Source organism: Pararge aegeria, chromosome 2 (assembly GCF_905163445.1).
Source record: "Pararge aegeria chromosome 2, ilParAegt1.1, whole genome shotgun sequence".
Classification (NCBI taxonomy): Eukaryota; Metazoa; Arthropoda; class Insecta; order Lepidoptera; family Nymphalidae; genus Pararge; species Pararge aegeria.
In genome coordinates, this window is record NC_053181.1 from 21182047 (window position 1) to 21207564 (window position 25518).

The 25518-nt window shown below is 38.4% G+C and overlaps 1 protein-coding gene across 1 annotated transcript in view; it reads left to right on the forward strand.

Annotated features, from left to right (window-relative positions):
* The window catches only part of LOC120634593 (atrial natriuretic peptide-converting enzyme), a 115373-nt gene that overhangs the window by 71591 nt on the left and 18264 nt on the right, over positions 1-25518 (forward strand). Inside the window, exons 6-11 of the mRNA XM_039905324.1 lie at positions 1728-1922; positions 5863-5995; positions 6656-6808; positions 7516-7734; positions 9485-9626; positions 10090-10310. Coding sequence (XP_039761258.1) covers positions 1728-1922; positions 5863-5995; positions 6656-6808; positions 7516-7734; positions 9485-9626; positions 10090-10310 — 1063 coding nt within the window. The remainder of the gene's footprint in view (positions 1-1727; positions 1923-5862; positions 5996-6655; positions 6809-7515; positions 7735-9484; positions 9627-10089; positions 10311-25518) is intronic.

Genomic DNA, 25518 nt, shown 5'->3' on the forward strand with positions numbered 1-25518 from the left:
TTTGGACACCATAAAACTATCGATATTACCGAAGGGTAAGCTTTACGACAGTCGATGTTCTATATTATTCTATTTTATATCACCATCGTAAAATATGAGCGTTTCGGTATAGTTTACCGAACAAAAGCCCTCACTTTAATTACCGGTACAGGAATTTTGTAGGCAATCTCAGGCTGGAATGTAGGGGACACGAAAAAGTTTATTTTCACCCACGCCTTACCTGTCCGGCCCTATATTTATTTTGTAATGCGTAAAGTGGGACAAGTTTGGGTTTCAGAAGTAAATTTGTGGTGAGACAGACATTACACCGACATTCGAATTAACCCGGCCGATTGTTATTTTGTCAGTTGTTTTCCTGTCATTATGAAATCGGACCTCTTATCCATATAAATTAATTCACCGGCACATTAAGTCCTGGGACTTTTCTACTATTAAGAAGAAATTATATTTATTCCGCTTAAGTTTTACAAGTTAGGGGCGGCTGGAGGCTGGGATTCGAACTCAGCCCCCTGAAAGTGAAGCCGAAATCCTTCCCACTAGGCTATCACCGCTTCTGCACTTTTGTAAGTTATGTGCATTTTAAGCAATTAAAATATCACTTGCTTTAACGGTGAAGGAAAACATAGTGAGGAAACGGCATGAGAGTTTTTCATAATATTCTCAAAATCCGAACTAAGCCAGAGTGGTGGACTACGGCCTTAACCCCTTCTCATCGTAGCAGTAGACCCGTGCTCAAATCGTTTCATGCTTTTGAGAACTACGATGCCACAGGCAGACAAGTCAAATTTAAAGGACCTAGACCGTCGGGGGTTAGAAACATTATAAACAAAACATTCTTTAAATTCTGCTAAACAATGAAATAAACAATTTCAACAAAACAATTGAGCTGGTGATGCCACTTTATGCAGGAAATATAGACACTTCAATAGTGAATGAGCACGCTCAAACAGTTTTACTATATGAACTTCGCGTCACTTAATATTCTTTTAGCATTGATATAATAAGTCCCACGACATTGGTATGTACCAATGTCGTTAACATAGAGTACAAAAGCTTTTCCACCAAAAAATACAGACGAGGTAAATTCAATATAACCGTGCGTTAGATAATCGTTCCATTAGCGAGGAGTTTCTTTGAAAGGATTCCACAATAGGCAGCCATTAGCGACTAACTAAATAATTAGGCATTTGCCTATCCACAGACAGCAAATATGATACCTTACAGTATGGGAAATTAAAACGTAATGGAAAAAACAAATATTTTATTACATAGTTTAATTTTCAATATGAATCGAATTTGTTGTCATGCGAGTATATAAAAAAAGATGGTAAATGAGTAGAGCGAACGAAAGATACTATAGACTTTTATAGTTTGCAAGTTATGAACTGAAAGTCTTCTGAATGGTCAATACACATTCATAATGTGAATATTTCTTTGTAATTTACTAGATAGCTCTTTCCAATACTTTTCAACTTTTCAGGCAACATGTTGGGTATTTGATGCAGCTTCTGTGCTGTGATCATCATAATAGTTTTATTGATATTGCCATGGTAGACAAATAAAAATTCTATAATATAAATTCCCGAATTGCCCCGCCAGGAATTGAACCCTCCACTGATAAAGCACAACAGCGCTTACGACTGGCCCATTTGTTACCTACAAATAACACTTTGTGCGTCCCAAATAAAATAATAATTATTTTTATAATTTGTCGGTTGTCTGTGCAGTACGTGTCGCAAGTGGTGAACCGCTCCGCGCTAGCGACGTGGCCGACGCCGACGGATCCGCCGGGCGCGCGAAACCCCGCGCCGGGCGTGTGTCTACCCGTCATCGTGAAGTTCTGCCACCAGCACCGCATCTCGTACAACTTCACCGTCTTCCCCAACTACATAGGACATTTTGGGCAGCGCGACGCGCAGCTGGTAAGAAAGTACTCGTAGCGGTTTAAAAAACGTTGATTACTTGCGACTCTCGAGTCGTAGGTTCCAATCTTATCGGCTCCCAAATTTTTGTTTGCATTTTAAAAATTAAAAAAATTGATATTTCATTCGTGTGGAGGTTAATACTTAAATAAAATTATAAAAAGATAACCTGGCAGCTCAGAATTATGAATATACAGAAACCGTGTTCACGACTAATATTGAAACATCAAAAACCACTCCACTTTAGTAGCGGTGGTCTCGAGGTGGTTAGTCACTTCATTTCATTTAGCAGATTACAGTATTACTGTACCTCTAACGTTTACCATAAAATGGAGAAAATGGAAAACGTTTGTGACCTAGCAACATTCTGCGGGTGTGAAGTGAGACGTGCGCTGGGCGTTTTCGCTGTTTTTGGACGCAACGCACTGCATGAAATTATTCGTCTGGGCTTATATGTTCTTACTTCTATGCCTGGTGGTCAGGATTTCGGCATCCATTTCGAAGACTGAGCCATCTTGTTATATAGTATGCGATGATAAAAAACCCATGATAAAGTCGCGACCTAGGAAAGCTAGTGGACGTGCGGATAGTTGCTACAAACTAGTTACCTAATTAATTTTATTTAAGACGTCACCGATACCAGTAAGCACGCAATCAAAATGAGGCGATGGGATCGTGAGGCCGCACCGCTCGGCGGGATCAAACCTCTCCCCACCCCCCGCGAGTCGCGATGCTAGCTTATCGACGAACCCTTGACGGCGGTCGACGTGCGTATTAATTATCTGTCCATTATGTTTGGCACACTGACAATGACAGCGATTGTTCGGGTGTGTTTATTTATTTCCCATGTAGCCGCTTAGCTCACAATACCGCGTAAGTGAATTTGCTGAAGTCTTCAGGTATCAAATTCTTTTACCATAACTCTTGGTGGGAGGCCGTCGCTAGTTACCACCCTACCGACAAAGAATTGCCTCTAAGCGATTTAGTGTTCCGGTGCGATGTCGCGTTTACACCTATTAGGGGTGTGACTAAAATACTCCTTAGCCCGCTACCATATTAGACTGCATCACGACCAGGTGAGATTGCAGTAGAGGGCTAACTTGATATGGAATTAAAAAAATACTTAAAAATTCGAATTTCGAATTTGAACATTATGAATGTTCTATTGGCAAAGACTTCTTTAATCACAGATTTCAACTACATTGTTAAATTAGCCTATTTCTTTCAAACAAATTATTTATTATCTAGGTACTATATATACGTGTCAAATTCATGGTAGTGTGTGTAATGTTTTTTTTATTATTTTAACGTCCGATTGGCGCAGTGGTCATCCCTGCTTTATGAGTCCAAGGCCGTGAGTTCGATTCCAACAACTGGAAAATTATTGTGTGATAGAATAATAGTGATATAAAATTTAAAGGCATAGTATACGGCTGTAGGCTGCAGTACCTTGCGATTCCCTATGTTCATCACGGGTATTAATTTCCTTGCGTCGGATGCCAATATACAACCCTTTGTTCCGCCGACAGCGCCAAGATGCGGGCTTTGTGTCGCGCTCGCCGACAACACGCCGACAACCTGACAATGATTGATTCAGCCGAGCCTTAATTACCGACGCGTCATGTCGTGGCACCATATTGAAATCCTCTGAAATATTGTCCTATGGCCCATTAGGCGCGCTTTTTGTGTGCGATGCTACCAGCAGATAGTGTTTATGGGCTAATGTGATGCGACCTTGTCGAGTTTTATACTTATGTTACTTGTAAAAATATTTTTTACTAGCAACAGCACGTGACTTCGCCCGCGTTGGACGCAGATTATTAAAAAAATAGCAGAATCGTTTGTTTTGCTGGGATAAAAAAGTAGTATATAGTTAGCAAACTAGAAGCAAAGTATCCAATGCAAGCCATTTCTATGTAAAACTTTTGCCAGGATTGCAGCTCTGAACCCGATTATAAGTTATAAGTGCCATTTTTAATAGCCTCTCGAGAACGGTAACCTTATGCTTTGCCGGGATACAAAGTATTATATATCCATATCCTGGATGGAATCTACGCCAAATAACAGTAAGATAGAAGCAGCAATTGAGTCCATAATAAATAAAACAGACACAATAACGCATTTACGCAGACGGTAATATATAAACTAATCAATGAAGTAGATCCCAAATAGCTCATTTATTTGCGAGAGGCTGACATTGGTAGCAAAACGTATATAATACTAGATGTGCCCTGCGGCTTCACTCACGTAAATTACGGGACGCAGCGTAATGCTACATAGTCTACACCAACCTCAATGAATCAGATACCTAACGTATAGTTTTTAGAATCGTAGTGGAAATGCAAAATACACAAACCTATGATATAAAGTACAGATAGTATTTCAAAATATTTAAACAAACGGGGCCAATAATATATGTGTTCAGTGTTCTTGCTCTTGGAGCTTTAGTCAGATCGAAGAAGATTGAATAGTGGGTACTATTTACTATTTACCCCTTTTGACTTATTTAAAAAAGGACTGCAATAATAATATTTGGCTTAGCCGCAGCAATACATATTTGTCGATAGCAGTGGGTAAGCAACGTTGACCCAAGTCTATAAATGATTTGGAATCTATCCGTCTCAGCTCCTATAATTTACAACCATTAGTAACCCTTAAAGGAAGAATCAAAATCAGTTACAGTTTTATTCTAAGTACAGATTACGGATAAACAAATGGCTGAAGTGACAAATTTTGATATTGCTTTATATCGTTCGCTTTTAAACGAGTATACGACATAATCCATTTATAACAATGTTTCCTTATGTTTAAAGCCGCTGCCAACATTGTTCGCTAAACGCTACGCAGTATAAATTGCACAAACATTAAACGAATCACTTAAGTAAATAACGCTACACGTGTCACTTAAACAAAATGTATAGAGAGTTTTTGGTTTATGGATGAATGCAACTGAGTATCATCTGATGAAGGACAAACTGTCGCCTGAGCATCGCGATCTGCAATTTGGAACTTTTTATAATGTGGGCTACGTAGTAAACATAATGTTTAACGACTGGGTTTTATCTGTATAGTAACTATAGTGCCCTCAATGAATTAAAGTGTGAGTACAAACATTATTAATATACCTCGTACCTAAAATAATATAACTTCGGAATATTTCGGTTTGTTTGAGAAATTATATTTTCCAACTTCAGGTCAGATCTTATCAGTTGATAATTGATATATGTTTATCTAAAGATACTATAATTTTTAATTTTGTTTTTTCATTATTCTGTTACCAAAAGTTATTGAGTCGCAATATCACAACAATGAAGATAAAATTATTCATGAACGTTATAAATATTTTTATAAGTGTTTTACCTGCAATTCGAGGATATATCAATGTTATAAACTTTGAAATGCATCCAATTTCGGAACCGACAGGATTTCAACTTGCTACTCTCTGGCACTCGCGGTCAGCACTTTACGACGAAGCTACGGCTCTCATACAACCAATGCCGAAATTGGTATATAATGCCTTTTTTATCAGTCTCATAGCGACTGTAGGCATCTAGTAAGAAAGTTTCGATCTACTTTTCAAATGTCCATATTAAGACGGTAAACTTTTTTATAATTCTAAGTTTTATTAGGGTTTGAAGCGGTGATAGCTTAGTGGTTTCGGCTTCACTTTCGGGGTTCCGAGTTCGAATCCCAGCTCTCACCTTCAACTTTTCAAAGTTATGTGCGTTTTACACAGTTAAAATATCACTTGCTTCAACGATAAAGGAAAACATCGTGCGGCAATCTGCATGCCTGAGAGTTGTTCATAATGTTCTGCCAATGTAGTTGACTACTAAGCAGACCCGTACCCACTAGTGGCCCGGTAATAGGTTGATACGATGATGACGATGATGAGTAGTGTTCGATGTAAATATACCTGACGTCACCGTCGGTTTCGCAGGACCTGGAGATTTACGACGCCGTGGTGGACGTGCGCTGCTACGAGCTCACGGCGCTGTTCCTATGCTCTCTGTTCGTGCCCAAGTGTGGCCCGCTGGGGCACATGGTGCGGCCCTGCAAGAGCTTGTGCCAGGGTGAGTACGGAGGACACCAGACGTCACGCTCGTGCCTCGAGCATGAGTCTTGGTTATATGCTCTGATATGTTATCACAAGATAGGTCATCGTCCGCATTTATTAAGAATTTTTAAAAATCCCGTGGAAACTGGTCGTTTTCCTGGGATAAAAAGTAGAGTAGATACTCCGTGTATCTAACTCTATGCCAAACATAAATACTACAAATATGAGATGGTGATAACAACAAAAAACCCTGACCTGCTCTAAACGTCTCCTGTTAAGTTGATTTATGCAATGTTAACATGTTTAGGATAAACAAATAGGCACTTCGAAAGTTAAACATATAAACCGGAATTGCTGCTATAGCATAAATATGCATTATTTACGAAATCGCACAACATAACATCACGACTACTCACTCGAAAGGGAATTCAGACGTTAAATTAAAGTAATTAACTACTTGGTGAAAAAGTGGCACATATTTTTCAAGTTTGATTTATACAAAAACGGATTTACTTTTTTTTTGGTATAAAATTTATTAATGAAAACGGTTTTATTTGTTTCAAAATTTATCTGTTAACCGACTTCTTTTAAAAAAGAAGCAATGTATCAATTCAATTGTTGTAATTCTTTTTTTTTTTAATTTTTATGAGTAATATTATGTATTAATTGGAAACAGAGACGATGCGTCGCTGCGGCTTCTTCCTGGAGGTGTTCGGGCTCGCTATGCCGGAATACTTGCAGTGTGACATCTTCCCCGAGTCAACCGACACCGACGTCTGTCTTGGAAACAGAGAAGTCAAAGAAGCACGGTTCCGAGCAGCAAAACCAGGTGAACTGTTGATTCAAATAAGATAACTATGATCTGGAATCAGCAAGCGTAAATATCTAGAGGTAGAAACAATATACAAGTCTCTGTACTGTCGGAAGGAGGTTCAAGCCGTCCCGATTCTCTCCTCGTTAGTGCGGGAGCCCTGGAAACTGACTGTGGTTGGTAGACGCCTGGGGAGTATACAACGGGTTCCATGGGCGTCTAACGAAGCCAGCAATAGGGGCAAGCCATGGTAGTTTTGGGTGGCTATACCCCACATAACCTACGTGCTGCCCAATCGGTCGAAAATAGCCATTAAACTTTTCAGCCACGCAAAAAAAAGGTAAAATTTACGCACCGGAATAGGCAGTGTTGGTAGACCGACGGTGTGGATACGCCATTCCCAATGATGGCTATAAGCAAGCGAGAAAATTAATTTAAGTCTTAGTATATTCTTAATTTAAATAATGATGTATAAGTAGTATTTATAAGATTGTCTTTTTTATTTATAGTATTTTATGTGTTTTATATGGGTCTAGGTCCTGAAACAATCGATAAAAATACAAATAAAAATTGTATTTACAATGTATACATAGCATATAGTATAAAGCATTTATTTCCAAAATAAGCTTATGTTATCTTTTTCTTTCGCAAGCAAAGCCAGCAATATGCATTATGCAATATTCAAACGTAGAATGTGAAGCATTTTGTGTACCTTTCTCCCACAGTGTGCCCCACCGGTTTCCAATGCGATATGAACCGATGCATTCCGCACGACTGGCGCTGCGATGGCCACGTGGACTGCGCGGACCGCTCCGACGAGCTCAACTGCCGCGTCTGCAAGAGGAGCGGTGACGTCCACTGCGGCAACCAGCGCTGCATCTCACAAGCACACCTGTGCGACGGCAAGATCGACTGCCCCTGGGGACAAGACGAGAGGAACTGCTGTGAGTGACTATCGTTATTATTATTATCATTAAAAATACAGTCCACTTATCAATCTCTATCAATCTATATCATTTATGACGGCTACACCCCACAATTCAATACTCTGACCCGTTTTTTTCTATAGGCTCTGTGCTTTGCTTGAGAAACGCGTTCTGTGTGACCGCAGGGTAAATAACGCATCAACGGTTGTTGGTTGGTTGCATGGGTATGTTAACATATATGTACGCGGCATACACTGCGCTTGTATTTCAGTTTGGGTACCAACTTTTTAAACTTGGTACCCCGTATGGTTTGGGAACGTTTTCTTCAATATTCTTGCAAAGATTGAATAGAAAATGGTGGTGGTTTGATTGAACAATTCGTGTGGCTGTCGCTTGAACCAGATTTAGGGAACTTTTGTTTTTCATTTGTGACATTCAGGGTTCGGGAAATTGCGGGGTTGGATTGTCTATCCCCGACTGTCCATCAGTTCTATCTTATGGATCCGGATTGTTTGGACTTGGCCGAGACAATTTTTCGGAGCGTGGTGACATTTTCGTCTTTCAAAATTGATCCAGTTTATCTTAAAAATGTCTAATTATAATGAACAAAATAAAAATTGACAAGTTTATTATGATTATGCTATATTGAGTGTCAGCGGCGCGGTGCAGCGGGGTATTAATTCAATCAACTGCGGTCGTTTCATACAGCAGACAAAGATAATCGAATGGTATTTAATATGATTTGCTGCCCCATATTTCGAAATGCAGAATTTAATGTTTTAATTTTTTATTACTGGTCTTCTTTTTATTTATAATGCTTAAAGTTACTGTAGATTGGATGAAAAAATCACTGTGTAAATATAGAGCGATTTAAAAACTTCCGATTTTCTGCAAGCTTCAGCTTGTCACAGTATAAATAACATTTTATTCTTTCGTTGAACGATATTTAGGGTGACTTTAATAGTTCTCGCCACCTTCTACAATAAAAGCTTGATTCTACAAGCTTTTAGCTGTACAATAGTCACTTTAGTTTCGTTTCGCTTTGAGCGTAGCATCGTATATCAGTAACTCTAGTTTTAACGAATCTCCTTACATCTAATATCACCGTGAATTTCTAGCCGAAGTAGTAATAATCAAAAAAATAACATACCAGAATTTAAGTCTTAAAGAGGCGATTATCTATAGAAACATTCAAATTCAAATTAAAATTCAAAACTTTATTCATGTAGGCCTATCACACTTATGAAGCGTTCATACATATATGTTTACATAATTATAAGAGGATGGTGATAACTTTATTCGCCAACTTAAACCTAAAGCTACATCAAGCAAGTTTATTTAGCTCTTAATCAAAAGCATCTAGGTATGACAATGGTAAGACCTGATCATGTTATGAGCATCCGCAATTGAAACAAACTGTTAAACTCTAGTACTTGGTTAAGATAAAAAAGCACTAAGAAATGTTTTATTTTTTTATTGTTTTGTAACAATTCCCAATGACTTTGACTTCACTTCAACCATACTGTTGTTTGGACGCGGACCAGAGTTATTTTAGCAATCAATGCTGAGGAGGTTGTTTTATTGTTGAGCCAGGAAACCAGGTCCGTTATTGTACAGCGATGCGGTTAATACCAGAACGACTAACTTGTAATCGAAATTAGACTGCTTTATAAAGACACATACCCATTGCTGATTCGACTTTATTGTTGCGCAAATCAATAATAGTAGGTATGCTAGTATTTAGGGATGTAACAGAACGTTTGTTTAGTGCGCCTGAGCGAGGCGAACGGCGACATCGGGCGAGGCGAGCTGCAAGTCTACCGAGCAGCCAACCAGTCGTGGTTCCCCGCCTGCATCAGCACCCTGGAGGACTCCACCTCCCTCAAGCTCTGCTCCATGCTCGGATACTCGTTAGTTTTACTCATTATTTAAAATTAATCAACACAATCCTCTGCTTACCCTGTACTTTAAAGAGTCTAAGTAGAGAGTAATTTTTATTATCGGTTCCGGCTATTATCACTAATATGAGATACTTGTTGTAAACTCGCCAACGTACATTGTGGTAACCTAATTATTTTTTAAATATAAAATCTGTTTTGCGACTATCTACTAAATTTTATAAATATTAATTTAAAATTTTATTTGAATTAGCCGAATCTAAAAACTGACATAAGTTTGAGCTTTAACACAATGCAAATAATATCCATTTCAATTCGATATTGAAGTATTCCATACTTGAAAACGTCTCCTCGATTGTGAGCGAGCAAATAATGTACAAATGCTACTGAATGTTTGTTAAACAAGAATCTAAATTACGAGATTTGGAGCTCTAAAACGAGTAATATAATATAATAGATACATTTAATCGCGCAGCTGGGTGAACCATAGCGCGGCGGTGGGCGGCGCGGGCGCACGCGCGGGCAGCACGCACAAGCCCGCACTGGCGCACGCGGGCGCGGCGGCGCACGCGCAGCGCGTGCTCGGCGTGGCGCAGTCGTACCGCGCCTTCGTGCGCAGCGAGGGCGGTCTGCTGCGGGAGCTCAAGGACTGCCGGCACGACTCCTCGCGCGTTCACCTCGTGTGCAACAACTACGGTGAGTACACTTGCGACCTCTCAAAATATAATGATTATTACAATAAGAGGTGTATATTATATCTATAATATATATTTTAATTAAAATTATGTATTGTGTGCTGTGTTGATGAGGGATTAGAATACAGTTGTCATCACCGCTCTTCTTCCCGCGGGTGTCTGAGACGAGCAAAAGTACTAGAGACTAAAGGGATATAACGGAGTACCCTTCAGACCTGAACCTTGCAATGTTGCTTGCGGCCGAAATAAAAAAATATAATAATAATTTATTCACAAGAATGTAGGTACATACAGTTTTTAAAATGTAAAGTAGTTATTATAATATTTATACAAACAAATGCGTGCCTCACAAATTATATTGGTGTGTATGTCATAAATGTATGTAATGGTGCCATTTAAAATTTACTGTCCCTGATTTAAGTAAAAACCTGTATTACAGGCGACAGTGCTCTCCTTAAATTGTTGTTTCGATGATTGAGTGTATGATTGTGCGTATGTGAGTTTGCGTCGCGTAGGTAATTGTGCTCGCGTATATGTTTGCTTATACAAGTTAGTTATTATATTAAGTTATATATACATATATAAATTTGTTTTGCAGGTGTATGTGTGTGTTTGTATGTATGTATGTATTTATATTTGTGTGTGTTTGTATGTGCGTGTGTGTGTGTGTGTGTGTGTGTGTATATGTGAGTTAGAGTTTTATATATTAATTCGATCCTAAGACTACCAGAAGAATTTCAGTTTTAGCATATGATTTTGTCAGTAGCCACTTTTTTACACATTTTTTACAGTTAATTTTATTTAGGGGGTATATATTTATATCTCTATTAATTTTATTGTAAATTCTAGAGCTAATGATGTAGTACTGCCTCCCAGCTAGTTTACTTTTGTGCCTTTCTGTTTGAAAGATTATGTCCCCTCTTCTTTTATGTTGGCTTTTTACGTAAGTAGTAGAATTATGTTTACGAATAATAGTTTGAAGAATAAAAAGTTGGCGAACTGATAGAACTTTATAATCTCTGTATAATTCTGTAGTGGAATACCGAAAAGGTCTATTAGTCATCACTTTTAGGATAGCCCTTAAATAAGCACGGCGGTAGTACTTTTTCGGAGGATTTCTGCCAAAAAAAGCTCTTCGACTACTGGTTAAGTGAATAGACGATGAATAAATCCACGGTAAATCCAGCTGAACATGTCTTGTTCAGATACCGTCGTCGAGTATCATGCCTGCTCTTTTAGTTCTATGTCTGTACTTTTTTATTAGTTACGAAAACTTATAGTTAATACAGAAGTAGTAGAGTACAAGTTTTCAGAAATAGAACATAAATAAAAAGAATAGAAACGCTCACATGGGAATAGAAGTTAAGGGTTTTTGGAATAGTATATACGTTAGAAGACCAACATTGAGTAACTAAAAATACATTATAAGAAATAATAGTTGAAAAATTGACAACGGAATATTTTCTAATTCGAGCTAAAAGAGTTGAAAAAACGCTGGTCAGAATGCGCGTAGAGGTGGCATTGGCACATCGTAAAAAAAACACTTTCATAAAGCAGTGAGGTCAACGACCGCTCATACTTTTTAATTGCATCCCCATTTTCCGTCCAATCTCGCCGGAATGTTTGGCGCGGATATGAGTAGAGCAACGGTTTGTTTACGTGCGGTTTTGTTTCGCATTGTGCAGATTCTTTGCATTTTATTGCGGCGTGCCGCTCGAGGCTCGGCGAGGTATCTAAATGGCTGATGAGATTTTTCAAGCGTCCGCGTGAATTATTACACTTTACTTAATACCTGTTATCTAGTGGATCTTCACACAGCCGTCCGTTTTGCGGTCTAACTAAATACTCCACGACGTCCGCGCTTCCAGATGTTTTGCGATGTCCTTTATTCCAGGAGCGTTGCACGATTTTATTCATAATTGGTCAGAAAACGTGCAAAAATAATCACAAACCAAATTTATCTTAAAGTTAGAGTAGAAAAACATTGTTGTCATTGTTAAGTATTAGATTAAGGGTTTTTTATTCCACTATGATTTAGTTTTTGACTGCAATTTGCACCAAAATTCAAAATTAAAATTTCAAGTACGCCCAAATGTAAGCACTTTTGAAAAGTCAATTCAGTCTGTTTGTAGTGACACTACCACCGGTTCGGTAGGCAGATTCCACCGAGAAGAGCCGGCAAGAAACTCAGTAAATTGCTCTTATTCAAAATCATTTTACTATTTGCAATCTTGTGTGAGAAGAGAGCGCAGCCGGCGTCCAAACACCCTTGTCCTTAAAAAAATCATCAATCGTAAAGTAACAACGATTTATTGAATGTGGTGGTAACTTACGAGTATAATGTTGAAGCTACACGCTGGCTAACCTTATAGGGGTAAGGCAGTTAAATTTAAGCAATACACCTAATTGGTTTCTACGCAGCATCGCACTGTAAACTTAATCGCTTGGCTGCACGTCTCTGTACCTTGAAATGCATGCCAAGATATATAACGTTTCCGATAATTATCATACATGTGTAATAATAAAGCTCACATCGAATCAATATAAATACACACATCGGATCAACAGAGAAATACACTTATAAGCTACGATCTTAAAAAGTTTGTGCCTGTAATGCTGTTGTGACTGTAGTCAAGAAATATTTGGAGCTAATTTAAAAACGTACTCAACCAAAGTTAAAAACTCAACGCTTGGAATTCAATCGATTTTCCATATTAATAATAATAATGATAATAAATCTTTTATTTGAGAAAAAAACAACACAAAAAACAACATATCAAATACACGCTACACAAAGAAATATCAATGAGAACATAAGCAAAAAAAAAAAGAAAATCTTTTAAAATTAGGTAAATAAATAAAATTATATAAACTAAAAACGAATAAATAAAATGCTATTTTGGAAGTGAAATAATACTATGTTACGTTAACATATCTGTGGTGTTGTTACACTACAGAGTATCGCCTCAGCGTTATGCTGTACAGCACTGATTTTCAAGCGGCCTCTCATAAGACCTCTATATCCAAAAGATGTATATTTACACAGTAGCATGGTTAGAAAGTTATTGGATAAAAAGTTGCCAAGAACCCACAACTTCGCTGAATGTAGTCCTTGGGATTTAGAAAGAACTTTTTAACAACTTTTATAAATGACTTCCTCAATTAGCAAGTTGTTCGCCGCCAATTTTGGCTAATTCATCTGATACTATGTAGGTATTTCGAATAATCTCGGCAAGTTTATTATATCTCTTGTTTAGCCTTTTATGCGGCTGATCAGAATACAGTTGTCACCATTCCCACTCCTCCTGCGGGTGTCGTACGAGGCGACTAAGGGAATATAACGGGCAGCAGCCTCCTCTGTGCTACTACTACCACCTGCTGTCAGCAATCCGTCTACCCAACGTGGCGATTATGGGTAAACCCTCCCGGAGAGGCCTTTAGTATACCAGTGGACTGTAATGGCTACTGATGATAAAACTTATGAACTCACTAGCTCCGGCCCGCGACTTCGTCTGCGTGGACTTCAGAATCTCTTCAGGGTCTTCAGGTCTCAAGCTTTTTTCCCTCGGGAACTACTTAAGGAATTGAGATAAAAGTTAGCCTTTCTTATTTTAAATAAATAAATATTAATATACTACGACAATACACACATCGCCATCTAGTCCCAAATCTGAGGTACTCCCTAGTCGCGCCTAAAGAAGTTTTACTTCAAAAAAATCATACCTATGTAGGTATAAATTAATGTCATCACGTAGTTTTGAACAAGCTCAGTGTCTATGTTTATGGCTTTTATGGTAAAATACAATCCGGGGTTATTTGACGCGCGGATATTTGCTAGTCAGAGTGAGAGGAAGGTCGTTACTTCCGCCACGTTACCGAAGCGAGGGTAGAGCGTAGCGCGCCTATATTGCATACCTACAGCATACAGACATACGTACTTATACAACGTCAAGATTCAGTAGTTTGGCGACTGTTCACATATTCCAAATGTTTTCTTATTGGCTTGTCCTTATTTCACGCAACAAGAGCAACAAATTGACGTGATTTTTGTATCATCATCAACCATTATCCACTATTAGGCACGGGGATTTCTTCAAAATGATAAGGTTTAGGCCGTAGTCAACCACGCTCCGCTGATTAGTACACTACACCGTAAAAAAGTATATTATGGAGGACTGTTGAGTTACCATAAGTTTCCGTCACAATGTTTTCATTCACCGTGATACGTTCTTAATAATGTTATTAAGATTTCTACTGACCGTTAAGTTCAGCAAGTAATATTTCAATGCTTAAGAAGCACATCACCATGGCCCCTTAAGACAGGCAAAAGTCTTAACCTTTTTAAGCAGATACAGCTTACGGGGCGGAATGTAACAAAGATTTTTATTCCAGAAAAAAGGGGATTAAAAACCTTAATTATATACCTAATGTCATGCTGAAATACCTGAACAGGTTTTGTTTAAGTTGGTGGTAGATGTTTCTCTTTTAGATTAAAAGGTTGTAACGTCTACATAGTACTATCTACATATATACATATGTATATCTTACTCACAGATAAATAACCAAAAATCTAATTTGGTTGCGAACAACTTGCTAATTCAGGAAGTCATTTATAAAAGTTGTTAAAAAGTTCTTTCTAACTCCCGAGGACTACATACTGCGAAGTTATGGGTTCTTGGCAACTTTGTATCCAATAACATTCAATTGTAAATACTAAACTACTAAGTGGCTTAAGCCGCTGTCCTATACTGATACGGAAAATATCGTCCCTTTAAATTAAAGGCACTAACACGTACATACACGCACGAACACTCGTACACACAACTCACACGCACTTACGCACGCACGCACGCACACACACAGACACACACGCACACTCACACACACACATACACAAACACACTGTCGCACACGTACGCATACACGAACACGTACATTATAAAATTGAAAATTTTATTGTTTTAGTTGTAATATTTGAATTTTTCCTTGTTTTAGTCTCTTTGTATTTAAGCAAACTCGGAGGTGGGCGTTAAGAGCTGTAACATAGTTTTAACTAACACAGTTTTTAACGTTCCTTAGATTATAAGAATCCGTTGTAAATGAGACACAATAAAGACAATAATAATAATAATTATTATTATTCTTATTCTACTCATGCTACTGTGTACACATAAATCTTTAGGATACTAAATTTTAAATTTGAATGATTTGAAAAATCTCAATTTATAATTTCTTAACTTTCTTTAGTTTGGCTAGTTTCCATCATATTGACAAACTACAGGGCACGGGTCTCCTCCCACAATGAGAACGGGTTAAGGCCTTAGTCCACCTCGCTGGCCCAGTGCGGATTGGTGGACTCCACACACCCTTGAGAACATTACGGGGAACTCTCAGGTATGCAGGTTTCCTCAAGATGTTTTCAAAGACGCAGGGCCGAGCAATTTGCTTTGGTTACAGGCGCTGGTTTTCCTTACTTTTAGGTTAGGTTACTTTACGAAAGTTGGGGCGTCGGCCCGTGAACAAATACTAAACAAAATATATAAAGGTATTTTATGTGTATGTAAGTATAAGCAATATTATTCTGTGTGCGATGTTCCATACAAAATCTTTACCTACGCAAATTCCTGACCCCGTCCTATTCTCGCCGCCGACCGTCTCCTGTGCGTTTAATGCTTTATTGTCAATTAAATTTGAAACATCGTCTGCCTTCGACATTCCTGTAGCATATTAAACGAGGGACAAAGGATATCAAATAATGTGTACTACTTAGCCGTGATTAATGTACAGTTTTATTAAAATTCCCCGCGAGGGTTACGTTTTGACAGCGTATAAATTACCGAACTCGAAGACGCTGCTATTTTTTGTATACGATTAAAGTCGCTTAGACACTCAGATTTTTCGTTACAAAAATTACATTTAAGTACACAAAGAACTAAAGACTCCAAAAGAAATCCTCACACCGCAAAGGTCATTGCATTATATTAAATCACCGGATTGTACAGCTACTGTAGCTGTACAATTGAAAAGCTCAAAAGTATCAAAACTCTTTGAATAAATTCTGGAAAAACTATCGGCACACAAAGCAACACTTCGCAGTGCAAGCAAGAAACCACCTGGGGGGTGGGTGTTAACCCTCATGTGCTGTGCCGATAACACAGCACATGATGGTGATGCTGATAGACAACAATGCCGCTTAGCGGCAGAAATAAGCAAGGCGGTAGCTCTTACAGAAATAGCTCTTACACAAAAAGCTCTACTACTAGAAACTGCTAATGACTGTCTTAATAGAATATTAATAGTATAGAAAAGTCCTATTATAGTATAAAGGACTACGTAATCGATAAAAATGCTTGGGTGTGAATTATTGCTCTAACCAGGTAGCTCTTCTAATAATATTAAATGACATTGTGAGATGGTGATAACAAAAAAAAAACACCCGGCTAAGTTTGTTGTGGGCTTCTTCTTAGACCAGGACGCGTTTCGAACCCTCGTAGCTTTACTTTTAAGTTTACGAATGTGGTTATCGCCATCATCTCACTACCGCGTAATTCTTTTGTACGCATCAAAAGTGCCACCTGTGGGCATAAATATATTTTTGACTTTGACTTTGACTCTATTATGATGTGTATGGTTTTTAGACGGCCGATTGGCGCAGTGGGCAGCGACCCTGCTTTCTGAGTCCAAGGCCGTGGGTTCGATTCCCACAACTGGAAAATGTTTGTGTGATGAGCATGAATGTTTTTCAGTGCCTGGGTGTTTATATGTATATAATAAGTATTTATGTATGTTATTCATAAAAATATTCATCAGTCACCTTAGTACCCATAATACAAGCAACGCTTACTTTGGGGCTAGATAGCGATGTGTGTATTGTCGTAGTATATTTATTTATATTTATTTTCAAGTCACTGGTTATTATTTAAAATTGATGATCGTTCGATCAACCCGCCTAAATCTGTACTAATGTATCTGTTAAGCAACTTTATGTTTTTTTTATCAACGATAGGCCAGCGTGCCCGTTAAAAAGCAATGACGAGGTCTAGGTTTGAGCACGCTTGCCTACAAAAAGCCTCTTCACTCTTGCCTTGAAGGTACTCAAGTTATACGTGGCAGGAAACACAGTTGCCGGGAGGGCATTCAGGAACGTGGATAACAAACGTTTCGTGCGTGCGTACGTTACGTGCGTTAGCTTGTTGTAGACTTTTAAACTGAATGTTGCGTCCCGTAGGTAATGCGGCCGTCTACAGGGCACAGCTAGTAGAAAATGAATTAGACATTGCGATGAAACTTGATAGGTTCATAGCTGTCACTTTTTTGCCGATATTCCCACGCGAGCAACTCACGCGAGTGAAACCGTGGGGCGCAGGTGGTCTCCAAAATGAGTCTTCCTACAGTCGTATCGTGGCTATTGAAAGGCTCGTACGGGGGAGCTCAGAGAGATTATTGCGTCAGCATTGTGAGGTAATCTCTTATTGTCCACCTGAGAGCGCGACGGTTCCCGGGAGCTGGCCATTGTTATCGCTACTGCAGCCCACAGCTTGCCATCATTCAACGCCCTAATGCCTACGATACTGGATACATCACTAATCCTTTGCTCGAGTACAGGATTTAAAAGACTTGTACGTCGATTGAAGGAACTGACTAGCTGTTTTTACTGCGCTTTCGATTTATAATTGTACAGTATGTTTACATGTTTATGAGTTTGGTGCCGCGTGGTGATGGCGATCAGAATACAGTAATGGTAACCTCACGGCAGCTGAGATTACAGTCTAGGGCTAACTTGTCATCATCGTGTGAACCCAATACCGGCCCACTACAGAGCACCGGTCTTCTTCCACAATGAGAAGGGGCTAAGGCCGTAGTTCACCACGTTGGCCCTGTGCGGATTGGCGGACTTCACACACCTTTTAGGACATTATGGCGAACTCATAGGCATTCAGGAAACCCTACCTCACGATGTTTTCCTTCACCGTTGAAGCAAGTGATATTTAATTGCTTAAAACGCACATAACGTGACGCACGTGAAGTCGAAGTGTTAACCAAGAGGCTACTTGGTACCTTGTATTTTTTATTAACTTGTAGTGGAATAAAAAAAAGTCATGTCTGCTTACGTAGCTTGTATCAGAAAGAAGGCATGTTTTAGAGTTGTAGGAATTAGAGCATAGCCCCACTATGCTGCACCAATCGGAACCGGTGTACTTTAACGATAACAATCATATGTTAGTGCTCTTAGAGGCACGGAAAGATTAATAAGCAACCGCCGACTTCCCAAGTTAGGGTACCTAAGAATTAATAACAGAAAAAAACCCACCTATCTGCAAATTTTGTCAGGTAACCTTGTGATCCTTAGTTGAACATGTCAACACTACGCCAACGATATGGTTCGACTCTAGTTAATAAATATTATCATGCCAAATTTGAATCTTCGAAGTCAATCCTCCATCAAGTTACCCTACTGGAATCAATAGGGCTCAATTGGCTTAATCGATTGATTTGTGTCGTCCTAACTAAGCCTGGCAAACCCATGTGGGGACAATATTGTGCTAGTACAATTATTGCTCAGTATTAGTAAAACTTTCCAGTTGTACAATTACGATTGGTGACTCTTTCAGTACAGTCTGTCAAACAGTCCACAAGATGATAAAAGTTATTTATTAAACTTTTGTTTTCAATTTGTTAAAATTTTTTTTTTTCAAAGTTCAAAGCTCTATAAAAGGTGACTCGTGAGCCGAGGTCACCCTAATTTGGCTTGTTTTATACCAAACTACTCTATCCAAACTTTGGTTTATTAACTCCCAACACAAAAACGACAGGGTGCTATAATAATAATAATAATAATAAACTTTATTCAGCTTCCACACATAAGTAAACTAATGAAAACTAATTACTAATTACATTAAAACTAATATTAAAACTTATAAAAACCCCGAATTTCAATACATTATTCTAATGAATCCCTTTGATTTGATACCCATATTAAGGCAGTATTGAAAGAATATGTAATACGCCATTTTAATATGGCGGCCATCTTGGATTTGAAAATTTGTAATAGTGTAATTTAAGTTTGACGTGGCTGCGTGTGTGTGTGATGAAGCGATTTATATATACTTTTTATTATTTGAGAGGCGAATAAGTCGGGAGTGTTCTTAGATATTTGATGAAAATCGGTCCAAGATGGCCGGAACTACAAAATGGCGGATTATATATTTTTCAACCACTACCTTATATATTCAGGAAGTCGGGGATAAATATATGTACCAAATGGAAGGGCCTTACTAGTATAATATTATACAATTTCAAATCCAAGATGGCAGCCAAAACAAAATGGAGAATCATATGTTTTTTTCACAACTACTGGGGGCAGTATGGTTATTAAATCAATGGGCTTGGTTACACTATTACAAATTTTCAAATCCAAGATGGCCGCCATATTAAAATGGCGTATTACATATTCTTTCAATACTGCCTTAATATGGGTATCAAATCAAAGGGATTCATTAGAATAATGTATTGAAATTCGGGGTTTTTATAATTTTTAATTATGCAAAATGCTCTTTATTGTCTGAAAATCTTACACTTGATGTCTAATAACTTACTTCACCCGGAGCAATACGGCTTCGCTGAAGTGCAACGGATGCAGAACGTTCAAAGAATGCCATGGGTGGGTTTTTCTGATCTGACCGAAGCATTCAATTCAGTGTATTCATTCAATTGCGTTTTACATAAAATCTGGTTACTAAGTCTGAAAACTAAGTCACTACGGCATCAAATACATTGCACTCAATTTGATTGCCTCTTACCCGAGTGGTAAAACTCAACGCGTAGGTACGTATAAGGCAAAGTGTCAGGATTTGCCAATGTTATTTCTCTGATATTTAAGACTGAGCTTCTTAATCAGAAGTTTGCTCCTTATAAAAAAAAAACATGCGTGGTAGACCGTGAGAAGTGAAAACTATTTCTATGTACATATATACAAAGTATACATATAGCATAGTGTGTTCTATGGTTTTTGTTACCCCAAAAAGTGCTTGACGCGCCTGAAGATGTTTTTACTTTAAATAATGTTGATGTTGCAAAAGAAAAGTTTCTCACAGGCTTCATCTCAACAAAGAAAAAGAAAATAATCCATACCCTTAACCTCTTGGGGGGTTTACCAACACTGAACTTTCGGGTGCGTGGTCGACGCTCCAGCACGTTGACAATCAAAACTGTATTAAATATGTTTTCGGATTATGCTATCTATGAAATAGCAGGTACGAGTATTATGTGGCAGGTTTTTAAAACACAGATATTTTTTAATATAGAGATTATAGTATTCAGAAGGTACTTAGAATCAGACCTATATACAAAATACAATTTTTGTAATACTTTTTACTGGTGCTCGTAAAAATTACGAGTGTCCGCGTGACCGATGCGGCGATCAAATCGAATCACTGCTCCTTAGGGCGGCCATTACAGGTAATGGTATAAGCGCGTCGAACAAAACAAAATCCTATTACCGAGACGCAGAGTCCTTTTTGTTACGATCTACCAGCCCTCAATATTTATAGGCCCTTAGAAATTTAAGTGATGCAGTAAGTTTGAGTGGAATGTCTAATTAGCTTTCTTTGTGGAAGTATTTTTCGCGTAAGCAACGGATATTATAATTGGGAAAAGTATTTCAACAATTTTTTTAAATTCATGGCGCGAGTTAACTTTCGCTACACTGACAAACTCAAAACATAAGAACTGTGCCAGATTTATTAAAAACTTGCGTTTCCTCGCGACTTTGTCCGCGTATGAGTTCGACGGCCGATTGGCGCAGTGGGCAGCGACCCTGCTTTCTGAGTCCAAGGCCGTGTGATTGAGCATGAATGTTTTTCAGTTTCTGGGTGTTTATATGTATATAATAAGTATTTATGTATGTTATTCATAAAAATATTCATCAGTCACCTTAGTACCCATAACACAAGCTACGCTTACTTTGGGACTAGATGGCGATGTGTGTATTGTCGTAGTATATTTATATTTATATTTATATTTATTTACAAGTCAACCTTAAAAGATAGACATATGCTCTCGGACTTTTTTAGAACTTTTAAAGTTGAAACAACTTTGACCTACATGATTTTATCGGAACTTTAGCCGTTTTTGCAACGAAGTGAAAGTTTCAGAAAAAAAAGGAAAACCCCCGATTTTGTATCATTCTTCATTAGTGCTATGCTTGGCCTTTGTAGAATGATATATAGCTTATTCGGTAAATGGGCTATCCTGCACTGAAATCATTTGCTAAATAGGATCTCAGGAATTGCTCTGAAATCATCGCGTTCAAGTAAACAAACTCCTATATATTTGTATGAGATTATATGAATAGTTAGGCAAGTCGCTCTTCTACTAAGTCAGCCTATCATTGCCCCACGGCTGGGCATAGGTGTCTTCTCTCGAAGCAAATAGGATAGAGATCTCGTAAGAGATAGGATAGAGATCTCGTAAGAGATGGGATAGAGATGTCGTAGAGATAGATTACTAGAACTGACGGATAAGCGTATACTGCGAATCATGGGGGAATCAACTTGTTGACTCCGGGTTGGAAACTACGAATTTCCAACGTAACAATTTGTGACATTACTCGGAAAATTAACCTATGATCCCTTAAACACTATACAAACGAGACAGAAGTCAAGTCTGTAATTGAGATCATGGGATTCAAGCTGAATGCTGTTATTTTAAAACGGCTTCATGATATCAACCAATTACCTACCCAATACAAGGCACTGGTCTCCTCCCAGAATGAGAAAGGGTTAAGGCCGTAGTCCACTACGCTGGCCCAGCGCGGGCTAATAGACTCCACACACCTTTGAGAACATTATTGACGCTTCTCAGGCATGCAGGTTTCCTCACGATGTTTTCCTTTACCGTTGGAAAAAGTGATATTTTATTTTATTTATTTATTTAAACATCTTTATTGCGAAATAAAGGAGAAATTACAAATATAGTTAAACAAAAAATTAAAAGCAAAAGGCTTCCTTATCACTAAAAGTGATCTCTGCCAGGTAACCTTACCGATAGTACACAACAAAACATGAGAGACGGGAAATCGCAATTAAAATAAACAATACATAAATTTACACACTTAAGTACATACTAGTAATAACTAATATAATAAATTATTAAAAGATATAAATAAAATAAGATATAACAAATATTTATATATATTTACTATAGATACATAAGTACACATATACGAACAACAAAATTATAATAACAAATAGTGATGTCTAACACGGCTTTTGAAAATAGCTAGGGATTTAGAGCGACGAATATCGTCAGGGAGTGCATTCCACAGCGTTGCAGCTTTTATTGTGAAGGATTCCGAGTAACTTTGAGACTTACATTTCATCATTCGGAGAATATTCTCCCTAGCAGAACGCTGAGATCCTTGAGATGGACACGGGCAAAGGAAATGAAAGCGTTGTTTAAGGTAGAGTGGTGTCCAAGGATGAAAAAGAGTAGAATACAGGATTGAAAGGACATGCAGATTACGCCGATGCCTAATAGGAAGCCACTTCAATTTTTTGCGATACTCAGAGATGTGATCATATTTCCTGAGACCAAATATGAATCTTATGCATAAGTTTTGTAGTCGCTCCAGCTTATCCAGAAGGTCCTCAGTCAAGTCTAAATAACAGGCATCGGCATAATCTAAAATAGGAAGAAGAAGGGTATTGGCTAATAAAATCTTAGTCTTGATAGGCAAGAGATTTTTCCATCTTTTTAAGGACCCAAAGGCACTAAAAACTTTCTGGCTTACATGGGCTACTTGCGGCCTCCAAGATAAACTGCTGTCCATGAGAATGCCTAGGTTTTTCACAGTTTTGCTATAAGGCAGCAGAGACCCATCAGAAGTGACTTGCGGAATACCAGAAAAATTCACTTTCGCAATTTGCCTAGAATTACCCAAAATAATTGACTGAGACTTGCTGGCATTAACCAATAACCCATGAGATCTGCTCCAGTCACAGATAGCACTAAGGTCAGCGTTGAGTCTATTTACAGCCTCAGGAATATCAGAAACCAGAGCAGACACATATATTTGAAAATCATCCGCATAAAGATGATAAGGTAAAGAAAGGAGATCAGTCATGGTATTTATGAAAATGGAGAATAGAAGAGGAGATAGTACACCACCCTGTGGAACACCAGCAAGGAGGCGGCAGTAAGAAGAGAATTAATCTTTGACTCTGATACATTGCGTACGATCATGTAAATAAGAATGGACCCATCTAACTACAGGTGAAGAAATATTAATGGAATCTAGTATGGCCAAGAGAATCTCAAAATCCACAGTGTTGAATGCATTGGAGAAATCAAGCAAAGCCAAAATGGTCACCTGCTTATTATCAATACCTAAACGAATATCGTCACAGACATTGGTTAAAGCCGTGACAGTGCTGTGCCCACGACGAAAGCCAGATTGAAAAGTGCTAAGGATATTATTTTTAGAAATAAAGATAATTGAGAATTAACAATACGTTCCAGGACTTTAGATAAGAACGGAAGAATAGAAATAGGACGGAAATGAGAAAACAAAGACGGGTTAGAATTTTTAGGAATAGGTATGACCTCAGCTATACGCCAGGCACTAGGAAAGGTACTAGATGAGAGAGATAGATTAAATAAGTAGCACAGAACGTGTAAGATGTAATCTAAACTTAACAATATCATCTTACGGCTGATACCGTCATTTCCCAAAGCATCTGATTTAACTGCATTTATGTGCTTTATTATTTCGCCAGGACTGACCACGCTAAATTGGAACAATGGAAAATGAGGCCTTGAACGCGAGCTTATCGAAGCCAGAGTTTCAGTTTTGCGACTAATACTAGTTGTCACATTACTGAAATGACGATTCAAAGCATCTATATCCACACTATCAGGAACACTTTTTTGCCGGCGACCAATGCCCAAAGTTTCCAAAAATTTCCACACCTTAAGGGTACTCTTTCCATCAACTGAAGAGTGGATATAATTGCGCTGAGCGTCTCTGCACATCTTGTTACACCGATTCCGCAGCCGCTTATACTTAAGCAAGTTGGCATCAGAGGGTTGGATCTTATACCTTGATTTCGCCGCGTTACGCTTAGACATGGCAAGCTTTATATCATGAGTAAGCCACGGTGCAGGCAGATGCTTTAGTTTAATCGGTCGAAAAGGTGCATGGGTATCAAAGAGTTCAATAAGAAGACAATTGAAAATAGAGATCTTTTCATCCAGCGAAGGATCATTGAAAACTACGTCCCAAACGTTTTAATTACTTAGAAACGCAAATAACCGAGAAAAGTTAGAGATGCTAGGATTCGGACTCGACCTAAAAATAATTCGAAGTCCTACCCACTGGGCTATCACCGCTCCGCATAAAACAGCTTACTGGGCTGCAAATACATCATTGACTTAGGAGAAAAACTGCCAATAAAGAGTGCCGTAAGCCAGTCAAGTCAGATGAGATATAGTAGATCACATGACGTATAGCAATGGCACAACTGATCGCAGCATCGGTTGAGTAAATAACTGAATGAATTGAGATGTCTGAACGAACCGAATTTTTATGGCGCGATGAGAAATTCACTTTCATTTAAGCTGAACGGACAGCTTAATGTGAGCCGATGTGAAATTCACTATCATTTAAGCTGAACGGACAGCTTAATGTGAGCCGATGTGAAATTCACTATCATTTAAGCTGAACGGACAGCTTAATGTGAGCCGATGTGAAATTCACTATCATTTAAGCTGAACGGACAGCTTAATGTGAGCCGATGTGAAATTCACTATCATTTAAGCTGAACGGACAGCTTAATGTGAGCCGATGTGAAATTCACTATCATTTAAGCTGAACGGACAGCTTAATGTGAGCCGATGTGAAATTCACTATCATTTAAGCTGAACTGACAGCTTAATGTGAGGTAAGGTTTAGTTTATTTTTCAAGAATCAAGATTTTTTCCGAAAAGCGCGTAAACAATGTGGTATGCACCAGCTACATTCACTTTGCTGATTTTACATCGTCATATAAACCGGCCCAGTACAGGGCAAGGGTCTCCTCCCACAGTGAGAAGGGTTAAGGCCGTAGTCCATCACGATGGCCCAGTGCGGATTCCACAAACCTTTGAGAACATTATCGAGAACTCTCTTACGATGTTTTCCTTTAACTCAATGGTGATATTCTAATTACTTA